This window comes from Pungitius pungitius, chromosome 12, assembly GCF_949316345.1.
Source record: "Pungitius pungitius chromosome 12, fPunPun2.1, whole genome shotgun sequence".
In the NCBI taxonomy this organism is placed as follows: Eukaryota; Metazoa; Chordata; class Actinopteri; order Perciformes; family Gasterosteidae; genus Pungitius; species Pungitius pungitius.
In genome coordinates, this window is record NC_084911.1 from 7,555,695 (window position 1) to 7,568,534 (window position 12,840).

Here is a 12,840-nt window from a genome sequence, read left to right on the forward strand (position 1 = left end):
TGTGTGGGTTCGTTAATTGCCTCCAATGTCGTTATCAGAAGCTCCAATCTAACAATAGGGGGTATAATTTTAGTGAGGAAAGCATACCCTTCATGAATGAAGTCACGTGACCAAACACAATGACGTCTGGCTCGGATACAAGAGAAAGGAATCAACAAGGAGAGCACGAGCTGGCATTCGGAAGCGCTGTCGCTTCTGTCAGTGGAACCCGATCCTTAAAACTGCTCCCGATGTTTGGGTCTCCGTCGCGACGACGCGGGAAGAAAAACTCGACGGCAACAACTTCAGAGAACGTCATTTTTCAGTCAGGTGGGTCTGTAAGCCAAACAGAGTTACTGTTGTTATGCTGAGTGTGCATGCCTCCGACTCGCCGCTGATAAGCTTGTCGCGGCTGCTAGCTTCGTGGGTTAGCATTCCTAGCGTCTTGCCTATACCCCCGACAAGTTAGCCCGAGTTATACCGAACTTTCCTTTCAAAATAAGAGCACCGGCGTCGCTCAAGCCGTTCACTCGGCCGTCTTCGCAAGTATTGGGTTTTACTTTGAAAGCAACTACCGGAAACAGTGTAGCCGTTGGTAACTGACAACCGTTCGGGCTCCTACTATGCTGAGATGGCAGCTAAGCTTTTTGTACACATGAAGCTCTCGAGTGGCGAATAAAAGCATGTCATTCAGATTTGGGGGGTTGAAGCGCAGCACCCAGCCGTTTTGCGCTTAAAGCGGAGACCCCCCCCCCCTCTCACCACGGTACAGGAACCGCTCGTAATGCTGAACCGCCACGGTTATAGTAGGAAGGCTGAGCACGGGGATTTCCTCGCCTTCTTGTTTGTAGGCGGGCAGTTTTACGCCACTTCCACGCACTGAGGGATCGCGGACCGAGTCGTGAAATGCCCCCCAAAAACCGTGCTGTTGGGCGGTTTTGGAGATAAATAGTTGTGGCCGAGGTGCGCCAATCTCTCGCGGCGGGTTGTCAACTCATGCGCTTCTCGCCGTCCAAACCTGCTGCTTCATCACCTCGTTGCGGGGGAAAAAAAGGAGCGACGGCGCGCCGAGGCAGCGGTTTAGCGAGATCAGGTTGGTTTTCAATACCCCCCCCCCCCCTCCTCAGTGACATTTAAATAAAACGTGAATATATTTCTAAAATCTGAGCCTGTTGTGCAGCTTTTCAATGCATGCATTGATTTATTAACATTTAAGGGAAACGCTTCCAAGCCGTTTCTTTGGAATGAATTGGTTCACCTGAAGTGACAATTCATTCCACCACTGGTTAAATAGTAACAATGGCAACGCCAAAAAAACCCGCCGTCCTTGGCTTTAATTACCACAGCGCTCTTTTTATTAATACCAACAATCACGCAGCGGCATGTTTTTTTTATCGTGCTGAATCATCAGTGATGTATCTAGACGTCCTCAAAGTCCACCCGGTAATACGGTACCGGCGGACAAAGGTCTGCTCGGTTGGATGAGGGTCGATGTGTTTATCAGCCAGCCGCCGTCATTAAGGAGATTGATCGTGCAAGTCGGTCATCAAGCCATGAGCATCAGGTGATGACCATCGTGCCTTTTTTATTTATTTAATCTACAGCCTTGTCTCCGTCCAGCTGAGAATGGATTCCTTTTAGTGCAGTGCTGTCATTATGTGCATCTACTAACCCCTGGTGTAGAGTACATTCCCGCTAAGTGCTTATATGTCAAGTGCGATGTCAAAGCCTTTTAAAAAATACATGATAAGCAATGTATTATGCCCGTGTTGGTATAATGGAATCCTTCTCTGAATGGCTGTTTAAATTGGGCCATTTGTAATGATGGGAAGTTAAAAACAACACCCGGCGTGGAAATACAATGCTGTTATAGAAAACACAAATTTCTTGTGACGTGCTGTATTTGCTTTTCATCCCATTGAACAGTACGCTGAATACTACATCGTACCAACTTGCGTGTCATATCGTGGAATGCAGTATGCCATTTTATTTCTTTGATTTAGGGTGGGCAGATGCCCTTGTGTAAGTGTGTGCATGTGTAAGAGAGACATGATGAAATTTGCCGCCTATTAGAGTGCACGCGTATGGAGGGCAGGTAATGAATTATCCATGGAGAATCTCTCTGTGCAATTTGAAAAGTCACCTTGGAAACTGTTGAGCGCATATTTATATATATATATATATATATATATATATATTATACACACACACACACACACATAGGCAGGGACTAAACAGAGAAGTTGCCCGTTCTTGCTCACTTATTCAACTTTGTTTCATCATCTCTGCTCATGCCCTTTGGAGTGTGTTTAGCAGACAGGCCGGCCCAGCATCAAGGGCCCGCCTCTCTCCCCAGGTAACGAGAACAGACGAGGGCCCACGTAAGAGTCCGATGGGGCTGTGCGGTGGTGTCTGGCTGGAGGCACGCAGCGGGTGGGGGAGAAAGCCACGCAAAATAACTAAGGGGGGGGGGGGAGGGAGGGGTGTTTACAATGGAGGTGAACCAGGTGCTCCGCCGTTTGCTACACTGGGCACGCGACTGTGAGGGTGGAAGGGATGTTTGTGGTTGATGAAACATGAGGCAAGATATTTACAGCGGATCCAGTCTGGCCACCAACACCTCTGTGCTGTGGACAGCTGCGCCTTTGGGAAAAGTTCTGCCTATTCAGGACAATTGATAGCCTCCAGAAAGGAACACAAATGTGTGATTTGCCCACGAAAGTGCTGCTAAAGCTGCATGGGGAAATAGGAATGCCTTGAAGGAAGATGGAAAAAGATCAATATAGCTTTTTCAACCCCTATTTTTTTTTCTTCCTCTTCTTTTTGCATTAGAAAACAGTTTAAACGTCGGTGATGAAACCTCTTGCAAGTGTAGTGCGGATTATGATTGCTTAGCATTGCGATATGCCCGCTCGACTTCTCAAAGTAATACTTTCATCCAGACGGAGGAGAGTGTGTTTGATGATTTTCTGTTTGAAACTTGTGTGTGTGTGCGCGCTCTTTGGATCACCCAATATCGGACAGAACATGGAGAGCGTAAGAGCTGGCTGCTGTTTTTTGTCATGTAAGTTACCTCGGCCGATTTAAGGTTTGAGACATGTCAGTGGAAGCCAGGTCTGTGTAAGAGGCCGAGGCCAGATGACACCAGCGGGTGGGAATACGCAGTCGGTCCTCGTGCATTTTGGGGACTTGTGTTCTGATTGGTTCTTGGCTGGATTTGTGAAAAATGTCCTACGGTGGTTAAAGATAGCGAGACCTTGTTCTAAGATAAGCAGCGTATAACCCACATTAGGAAAGGAACTCGTGCGGATCATTAGACAACCATTAGTCTGTCTCTAAAGGTTGGTAAAATGAACAGGGTTGTTTTGTAAATAGGTTTCCTGAATAACTGACGGCTATATTTGTACCTGATTACATTATGCTGTCCATGCAACAGGATCCAGTATTCCTATTTTTTATTTCTTGCTCTGTCCAGCCAGTATCGTCTTACTTGCTCCAGCTGATTAATTGACAATAATCTGCATTTATAAATATTGTTTTTTTTAAATGTACACAAAATATAAAATAAAAATGTATTTACAAATCTTCTCTTTAACTGAATGTGATGTGGTACTGTTTCAAAACAGTGTGTGCCTTTTTGGGGTCAAATGTGCGACCTTGCTCTTACCTTAAGACCCTTAAAGTATCTCTTTGCTCTGTTTTTATTGGGTGTGTGCTGGATGCAGTCATTTCTAAGAAGGCAAGATTATTAATTCACAATGCATTTCTGGAGTAAAGCAATCCTAATTTATTTGAATTAATTTAGGTTTTTTTTCGACACCCTCATCTTCTTGAGGCTCCATCAAAAATCTTGTCAGCAGACATCATCAATCACGTTCCATAATTTGAACTGAGCGCTTCAATGTTATTAATAGCAATGAGCATCTCTGTTACTTAGTCTAGGTACTGACAATGAATCCAAGCACTCCACATGAAAATCAGATGATGCTTTTATTTTCTTTCATTTTTTTTAATTGAGTGACTGAGCTCTGTTTGTTTGTTTTATCCACCCCAAAACTCTAGCTGTGCGGTGGTACCAGTCTGAGGCTGGAATTATTTCTGTATATTTAACTTTGATTAACATAACGTGTTGAACTGCTACAGTTACGCCTCGCCTGCCATGTTGCTGATAGGTCGATGTGATATCTATTTACTGTAATATGTATGCAAGCAGTGTAGTAAGGCTCCTGGATATTGGTGCTGGTGTGTGTGGGTAGCCTGCAACCCTCACTTCCTCTGCCAGCGCTAAGGCCGGAGTATCAAGCGCTATTCTCTGCCTGTTGAATCAAGTCCTCCGGGCAGATGCTCTGGGGGGGGGGGAAAAAAGCCAATGGAGTCTCCTCTCCCGTCCTTCTGCTTGTACTAACAGAGTAAAGAGCAGCTACCGAGCTTGGAGATGGGCTCCGAATATACCGGAACATTGGTTCATGCAAACTGGTCTAACCCAAGTCCCTTTTAAAAAAAAAGAAAAAGATCTGCTTCACGTGTATCAGAAAATCTAACGGCCCATTAGGGCGGTGATTCATGTTTTCACTTTGAAAGCACGAGGACTGGATGCAGATTCCACACAGCTCCTGCATGCAGGCTCCCATGGTGCATCAACTGATGCTCTCTGTCACCTTGTGACAAGTAATCAGTCATCCATGTAAACCTCTGATAGGATAAAAGTATCATTCAATGTGTTTTGTTTTTTTTGTGGAATATTTTATACATTATAATATTCAGATATTCTCTCTGCTTTCATCTTTTTGTCTCCATCATAAAACAATATATATGTTATAGATCATGAGTCAATAGTCAATGCTATTAAAAAAAAAATCTCTACCAATATCCCAACAATAAATGACACTGCCACTCATTGTAGATAATAAATATAAAACCATTTACTAACAGCGTAAACAATTGATTTGGTTTTCTCACTGAATAGTTCATTAACAGAATGATATACTATTTAGGTGTTTGAAATGTAAAAATCGCTATGATAAGTTACAATCTCTTTACATTAATTTCTCTAAATGATGCCATCAAACGTGATTGAATAACCAGAGGTCCACGATGAGGATGGTTATGTTTGTTGATTTTAAACGCTGTGAAATTAGAAATGCGCCGCCTACCCAAGCTTTTATCTCCAAATAATAGGTCTAAAACCAGCTCCAATGCTTCTTTTCTCTGGTTTCAACATGCGGGAGGTAGATATTCAATCATTTGGTTTTTTTGTTTACAGTGTGTGGGAGAATGACACTTCTTCTCACTAAATCCCTTTTTGTCTTCCGACCTGTTAATTGATTTCATAACGTTTCAATTAAACAGTGTTTTCGGCATTTGTATCAACTTAATTTGAAGATAATACCAAAATAAGAAGGGTACACTAACAACCGTTTCCACGAGTGCCGGCCTCCTAAAACCCAACAGCTGAGTTGTCTTGAGCCGGAGGTCTGATCCTCGAATATCGCAGGTCTTTTAAAAAAAACAAACATTTTTTTTATCACTCTGCAGTTTTCTCACCCTCCCACATGGATGCCTCGTTCTCTTTACCCGTCCTCACCCCCACCTCCATTACACCGTCTTCATTCTCCGGGGTCGGCCTTTCCACATTGGCGTTCAGAAGATTTTGGTTATCTGCTGTTTTGAGTGGTCCGACGTGTCTGCTCAGTATTTCCCCCTTCACTACAAGCGTGTCGCATTCCACTCTGAATGATTTCCCCTCTCCCTCTTTTTGTCACTCTTATTTCACGCTCTGAACACTCCGTAGTTAATGGCGTTCCTCCCGTCGTGCCCGTCCTCTCACACAGACACGCCGGCCTTCCGGTAAACTCCTCCGCTGCAGTCAGAAAAGGCCGTTTTTTTTAATTTGCGGTTAAATGGCGCCCAACTTATGCCCGCTCGCTTGATAATTGACTTCACTCAGCCTGAAGGGGAAGAGCGATTAGCTCTGAATATTAAGGGCGCTCTTTTCCACTGCGCGATTAGATGGGAGGGAGTAAAAGGGGTGTCTGTGATCGGGCAATTTGTGGCCCACGAGGTGGAAACATTGGCCCTGAAGAGCAAGTGGACTAGACAACAAATGAGCACAACGTCTACACAAAAGCCACAATGTGCGTCTGGGTTATCGCCGTTTCTATTTTCATTGGAAATGTCTGCGATGACGGAGCCAGAGGCTGCGAGTCTCATCCATTATTGATCGGGGAAACTCGATAGGCGATCGCAGTGATCTCACATGGAGCTCTCCATAGTGCTAATCGGCTCACGATGAGCAGGTTTTTACCGAAGACATTGAGTGAGGAACCTCCGCCGAACCCTAAGGCCTCGTTCGCACGGGAGGGTGGGGGGGGCACGTCGGGGCTCCTGAACCAGTCCGGACTGTTCCCAGTGAGCGAAGTTCCCCATCGTGCGTCTAGTGGTGTGAGACCAGTGTCTCTCGTCAGCACGCGCCACGGCCCAGTTCCATCAGCAACCAGACCACGCACGACCAATCCAATGTGCATGTGGGATTGTTTGTGTTTTTTTCTGGGCGATCTGTCTGAGTCTGGGGAGCCGCCATCCGCCGCCATGTCTCAAGAAAAGGCTCCCCGGCCGCGCTTAGTATTCAGAGGGCGCCCGCCGTGGTAATCTGGATTCCGGGGGGCCGCTCGCCGGGCTTTTTGTTTGCTCTTATGGCCCCAGATAATCTTGTTACACCGCTGTCAAGTGGAGATGGCTCTCCCTGCGAGCACCCGCCCACCTCCCCTACTGAACCACCTCAAGTACCATAAAACCCCCCCCCACCACCACCAACCAGCCGCCATTTTGAGACCGCCGTTGATGGAAGAGCTTTGGATGTATCCTTGAAGAATCACCTCCTGACCATCTTTACCCCCCCCGTCCCCCACCGTAGGCGGCTGAACAATAAATATATGATAAATATTAATGGGGGGGGGGGTGTGCAGTGTGTGTACAACAAAGGGTCCCCTAGCAAAGTGTCCATCCTTAGCAATCACCCCCCCCCTCCCCCAAAGACATACTGTGGTGGGAATGAGGTCATTAAAGCATGACACAGGCTCAAGGCCGAACCCATCATGTGGCATCAGCGTTTATTCCACCAAGCCAAAGTCCCGTACCCCCCCCCGCCCCCCACCCCCCCAGAGTCGTAACCTGACCCCACCTATAGATTTAAATGAATACGGACAGCTTTTGAAGGTTGGCTTCTCATCGTGTTAGTTCAACTTGACAACTTCCTAATTGGCAACTTGGTTTTGGTCCTTGCTCAGATGTGTGTGTGTGTGTGTGTCATTTTTTTTTTCTCTAACCTGTTCTTCACAAGCTCCCCTAAATGTGTCGAGCATGCATCTTTCACAAGGCTGTTTCCTCTCCTTTTCTCTCTTTCCGTCTTCTCACCCTCTCTTTCCAAGTCCGTCTCCCTCACCCATCCCCTCCTTCTCTCTTCTCTGGGTGACCACACTCAGCGATTTCTATCTCCTGGGGGTGTGATGTCTCTCCTCCACAAGCAATCAGCTCTGATTTGTCAGCGTTCTTCCAGGCGATTCATAAACATTCAGCAAGCACCTACAAAAGACTCTGTGTGTTCCCGCACTTGCCCCCTACCTCTACTGCCCCCTTGTGCCCTCAAGCTGCAGCTTCCTTTCTCTCACACACAGGACATGAAATCATTAATTGGAGGTGTCCAAGAAAGACATCAGTGTCGAGTGTCCTCGCCTGCGACCATCAAGAACGTGAACTTGTCACTTGAACTCCTGCCGCAATCCAATCAGTGCGGCGACGTCCCCGGTTTTCTCTTCTCCCCCTTTTCGTGTGTGTGTGTGTGTGCGCGTGCGCGCCTCTCTTTTGTCTGCCTCGAGGCGTGACGTGCCCGCCGCCGGCTGAAGGCAGCAGCTGTGCGTCGGACGTTGTCTGTGTCGCGCTGCCGTGCCCCGTCGTTGGCAGCCGGCTCGTTTGGCGGCAGCAGCAGCCGCTGGAGGGCCGCGGCCCGGGCTCCATCATCCCAGCGCGTCGCATGGTGAGCTCTCAGCCACGCCGAGCCAGGCCGAGGAGTGTGTTTGCCTCGCACACAGCTGTGTGACAGCGAGCCCCCCCCCCACCCCACAGATTCCCACTGCTTTTTGAACAATGTTGGGTCTAAGCCGCTGAGGGGGAAATGACAGGGTTTATATTACATTTGGAAGAAGGAGCTTTTTTTTTGTCTTTCTTTCTTTCTCCCCCCGACTCTCGTCCCAGCAGCTATTAGCGGAGTACTTGCCTGTCTATTTGTCCATTATCTGTGCATCATCAGGCAGACCATTATCCCATTATGTTTTGCATCTGTGGTCCAAATGCTTACTGGAAATGAGTCACCACAAAAGGCCAGTGACAGGTAGGTGTTACTATCAGTCAGCTATGCATAGCCGGCCCAACGGGGATGAAATGTATTGCATTTTAAAAGTCCTCCGGTACGTGAAAGGCTTTTTTTGTTTTGTTATTAATGTGGCATTCACAGCACCAGGAAATATCTCCGTTCTATGAGGAGCCAGAGGACGTTTTGAAATGGAAGCATTGAGAATGCGAGTCACAATCTGACCTCATGTTATGTCCCCAGACTGTGTGATAGTGTCGTATTCAGGTCATTTTTAACAAGCGTCTGTCTCTGCCTGTTTGGCTCATGTGACCGGTCCACCTGTAGCACCCTTTTGTTACCATGGAAATATCTGGCCCATCTTGGTCCACTTCAGAGCTGCAACTTGTTTTTTATTTTATTTTCTTCCCCCTCCATGCACACATCATGCATACATTATGACCACCTTAGTGGCCGTGTAGGCTATTAACACACCCCAACAGTACTTTCTTTTTTTCTTTTCTTTGGGGAGGGGGGCGGGATGGGGATTCTTTTGTTTCCTTTTTTCCACACCAATCAGTTGCAAGAACCCACACGCTGCTCGGTGCAAACACACCGCCAGGCTGTGAATCAGCTTACAGAAGCAATGTGCTGGCTCGGCTCGCCGCGGTGGGTACGCGTGTCGCTGACACAGCATTTACTGTGTGTAGTATAAAGCACCCAGGGCCACGTGTGTGTGTGTGTGTGTGTGTGCACGCTTGTCCTCCTTGTAAAGGCTCACAGGGTGGAGGGCCTTCTGGCCGACCCCACGCCAGCAGGTTAGATTATCCGTCCACACGGCTCCTCCCCGTGTTCCCTCTGTACTGACGTGACAGAACTGCAGTGCAGTCTCGGTCCTCTGGATGGTGGCTGAGGCTCAGCCGGAGTCGCAGTATATTCCTTTTTTTTTTTTCATTGATTTCACGGGATAATACTGTAGCCGCACACCAGACAAATCTAGACCGCTGTGACCGTCTAGACGGGACAACACAGGTGAAGGGCTGCCCCGTGTGCCTCTATATATATATTTGAGCCGTGGGGGTGTATGCACAGTAGAAAAAGCTGCATCCTTTCTGCCGTTACTGCTCTGCAGAAGGGGCTCCCCCCTTGAGTGTTCGAGTCTTTGAAATGCTGCCAGCCCCCCTGAATGTCATCCTCCTTGTGTCTCAACACTCGGCTGTTTTGAAGGCAGTGCGGCATAAAAGTGAGATGTTTAGTGGAAGGGGAATACCACCACGGTATTTGTTCACAGTGACATGTGCATTAATAGTCCAGATAGCCCCCCGCTGAATGGAACTAGCACCACCTGCAAGGAGGTCACCCGTGACCCACTTTTGTGTATTTGAAGGACATTCTCGTAGTATACCTTTCCAGACAAATTACCTAATTGTGTATTTTTACAGAGCTGTTGCTCTTCCAATCTCTGTTGGTTTTGCTCTACATGCTGATGGTGACTTTTTTTTACCCGACAGACCGACCAGCAGCGCAGGTGGACGCGGCTCTCGTGGCATGACTACCACAAACAAGGGAAACAAGGCCTTGAAGGTAATTGTGTGACCCGCCCCGTTTTTTCCAAGTTGTCGCCGTCGGCGATGGCGCCACTCACCAACCCCCCCCCAATTCGCAGGTGAAGCGGGAGCCGGGCGAAAATGGCACCAGCCTGACGGACGACGAGCTGGTGACCATGTCGGTGCGGGAGCTGAACCAGCACCTCCGGGGCCTGACCAAGGAGGAGATCCTGCAGCTGAAGCAGCGGCGGCGCACCCTGAAGAACCGCGGCTACGCCGCCAGCTGCCGGGTGAAGCGCGTCACCCAGAAGGAGGAGCTGGAGAAGCAGAAGTCTCTGCTGCAGCAGGAGGTGGACAAGCTGGCCACGGAGAACGCCAGCATGAGGGTGGAGCTGGACGCTCTGCGCTCAAAGTACGAGGCCCTGCAGAGCTTCGCCAGGACTGTGGCCCGCAACCCCGTCACCTCGGCCAGGGGGCCCCTGGCCTCCGTCATAGGGCCCCTCATCCCGGGTAAAGTAGCCGCCACCAGCGTCATCACCATCGTCAAATCCAAAACGGGGGCTAGGTCGTAGTAGCGGAAAAAGACGGTGGGGAGATTTTTCACGACTCCAGCCGGTCAGTGCATCGTAACACGCCAGAGGACCGCCTGTGTAAGTTCTTCGTTTTTTTAACCCCTTCGGCACTAACGCTAACAATATGCTTCCTAAATTCACTGCCGGGGGTCTGACTCAGCAGTCCGTGCCCGTCTTCACACACACACACACACACTTTAGATCCAACACTACGGAATCGTGCCGTTTTGGGGAGATCACGTTTTTATGGGCCACATGTCATTTAAAAAGCAGATTTTGGTCGCAGATGCTCAACAAGGTAATTCCGACTGTTAACAGCTCGTTGATGTTTGGATATTGTGATGCGTCTGTTTCCTTAAGACTGAGCTCTTAAGATATTTCCGTCCTGATAATCTGGCACTTAATAACCCCTGTTTAGACGCTTTGGACCCCTTTTGCCTGTTATCATGCACTGACTTGAAGTTGGATTAATAACAAAACGGTCACAAGCTCGTGAGTGCTACAGATGTCTTCAGAACAGCCCGACAAACCCCAAACTATAAAACGAGTCCAATTTGTAATTTTTGTTGTCTGTCTGTCTGTAAGCACGGAGTGGTGCTCCCAAATCGAGCATTCATTTCTGTTTACGTGGGACAGGCTTTAATGAACTTGTCATTATCGAAATGACCGGTAGATGCAATAATATATGTATGCACTGAATATACAAAGAGGTCTTGCATATTTATGGTTGGTGGAAATGTTAACAGTGATCAGCAGTTCTCACAATAATGATCCAGAGCTGAGTGCCATTCCAATATGACAAGATTCTTCACAATACCTGAATGTTATAACGGTAATATCCTCTTGTTTTGTGGGGGCGGGGAGATCCACAAACTTTTTGAAAACATCCATTTTTGTGTTCATAGAGAAAATATGTTCAAGTTGTTTAAAATATATATATAGAAATATATATATGTATTGCATTTTTTGTAATTACTTGTTGACAGGTCCGTTGGATATTTCCAAAAGAAAATCTTTACACAAGCTTTACTGTTGAATTGTTAAGGTGTAGACAATTTTGTCAAATGTTGGGTTGTTGGTTTTTATTACTAGGTAGATTACCTTCCATTGTTTATAGAAATACCGATAGTGAAAAAGAAAATGAAAAAAAAAAAGTCCTGTGAATCTTTTTGCAATTGTACCGAAAGTGGCTTACTATTGAAGTCTAATAGCTTTTTTTTCTAGTGACTAGGCAGGTACTGTGGGGTAGCGCGCGATGTGATGTGTAAGTGACAAGTGGGCAATGTCGTCACTGTGTAGATGTCAATGCTGTGCTATTTTCAAAAACAAATCTGTTGAGCTAAACTTGGTGGTGTGAACAAGGTCAATTGTCTTTGTGCGTATTGGCAGCCGTGATATCCTCCGCTTCCTCGGTGTTAGTTACCAATCACATTGTCATGAAGAGTTCCCCCGCATCGAGCCAGGGGAGAGGAGAGGGGAGAGGGGAGTGTGTGACGTGGCGTCAGTGACTTTTACCTGAAAGCTGTGCGAGGGCCGCACCCGGCGCTGGATGCCCTCTGAGCACATCCTCTGCAACCTGGAAATAATTGACTTTATCGTTGGGGAGATTTCATTATCATATCCATTCCAGCCTCTTAATTGGTTGTAATTAGATCATAGGAACAGGAAATGAATAACCTTTCAAAACGTAGCTTTTGACGGACTAAAATCAAATGTGAAGTCGACAGTGTTCTCTTTTTGTATTTATTCGTTTTGTATCTCACTTCCAAATGCTGTCGAGAATCTTTCTCAAGACCACAGCGATTTGTAGGGTCGCGTGTCATTGAACTCAAAGTGTGTAGCCGCCATGTGGTGCAGCATCACTTGCGTGGATTTACCTTCTGGTCACAGACTGTCTGAATAAAAGTGGTTAGGGTTTGTATGCACTAAACTCCTGCTTGTTTTGCTCAGGACAAAACAGGTCACTCTCTTAAAAAAAAAAAATGAGCAAACCATTCGAGACGAGACAGAGAAGCTGGGACGGAGGAGCAGGTTTCTTTTTTTTCTGCTTTAAAGAAAATATATATACAGTGTGTGTGTATATATATATATATATATATATATATATATATATATATATATATATATTAAACAAGCATGTCATAAAGGGCTTCAACCCACACTCCGGGTGAGGAGGAGGAGGAGACGTCGAGGTGGGGGGTGGAGAGACACAGCAAGACCACGTAAAATCACAATCAATCATCGCCGCCACCACGCGTCTGCAAAGGAGAGCCAACTGGTGGCGCGCTTTCAACACCTCAAGGTGAAAGGTCATGTACATGACATTAGCTGAACGCACTTCATACTCCATATATATATTTGAAGTCTCTTAACAAAGCGTGGTTTTTATGTTGGCGTC

At 47.0% G+C, this 12,840-nt stretch overlaps 1 protein-coding gene across 2 annotated transcripts; it reads left to right on the forward strand.

The window, feature by feature from the left end:
• The first annotated feature begins 53 nt into the window (after window positions 1–53).
• Window positions 54–12,547, forward strand: LOC119220349 (transcription factor MafG). 2 transcript variants are annotated; one of them, XM_037476292.2, is made up of 3 exons: window positions 54–309; window positions 9,835–9,907; window positions 9,990–12,547. In XM_037476292.2, exons 2-3 carry the CDS (start codon window positions 9,872–9,874, stop codon window positions 10,440–10,442), a joined length of 489 nt encoding a protein of 162 aa, XP_037332189.1. In that variant the 5' UTR covers window positions 54–309; window positions 9,835–9,871; the 3' UTR covers window positions 10,443–12,547. The 2 variants fall into 2 exon arrangements, with proteins under 2 accessions (XP_037332189.1, XP_037332190.1); XM_037476293.2 differs by lacking the exon at window positions 54–309 and adding an exon at window positions 581–1,072.
• The last annotated feature ends 293 nt before the right edge of the window (window positions 12,548–12,840 follow it).

Coding starts and splice junctions, on each gene's coding strand:
- LOC119220349 (XM_037476292.2), top strand. CDS start 9,872: ATGACTACCACAAACAAGGGAAACAAGGCCTTGAAG. Junction 9,908..9,989: donor AGGGAAACAAGGCCTTGAAG/GTAATTGTGTGA, acceptor CCCAATTCGCAG/GTGAAGCGGGAGCCGGGCGA.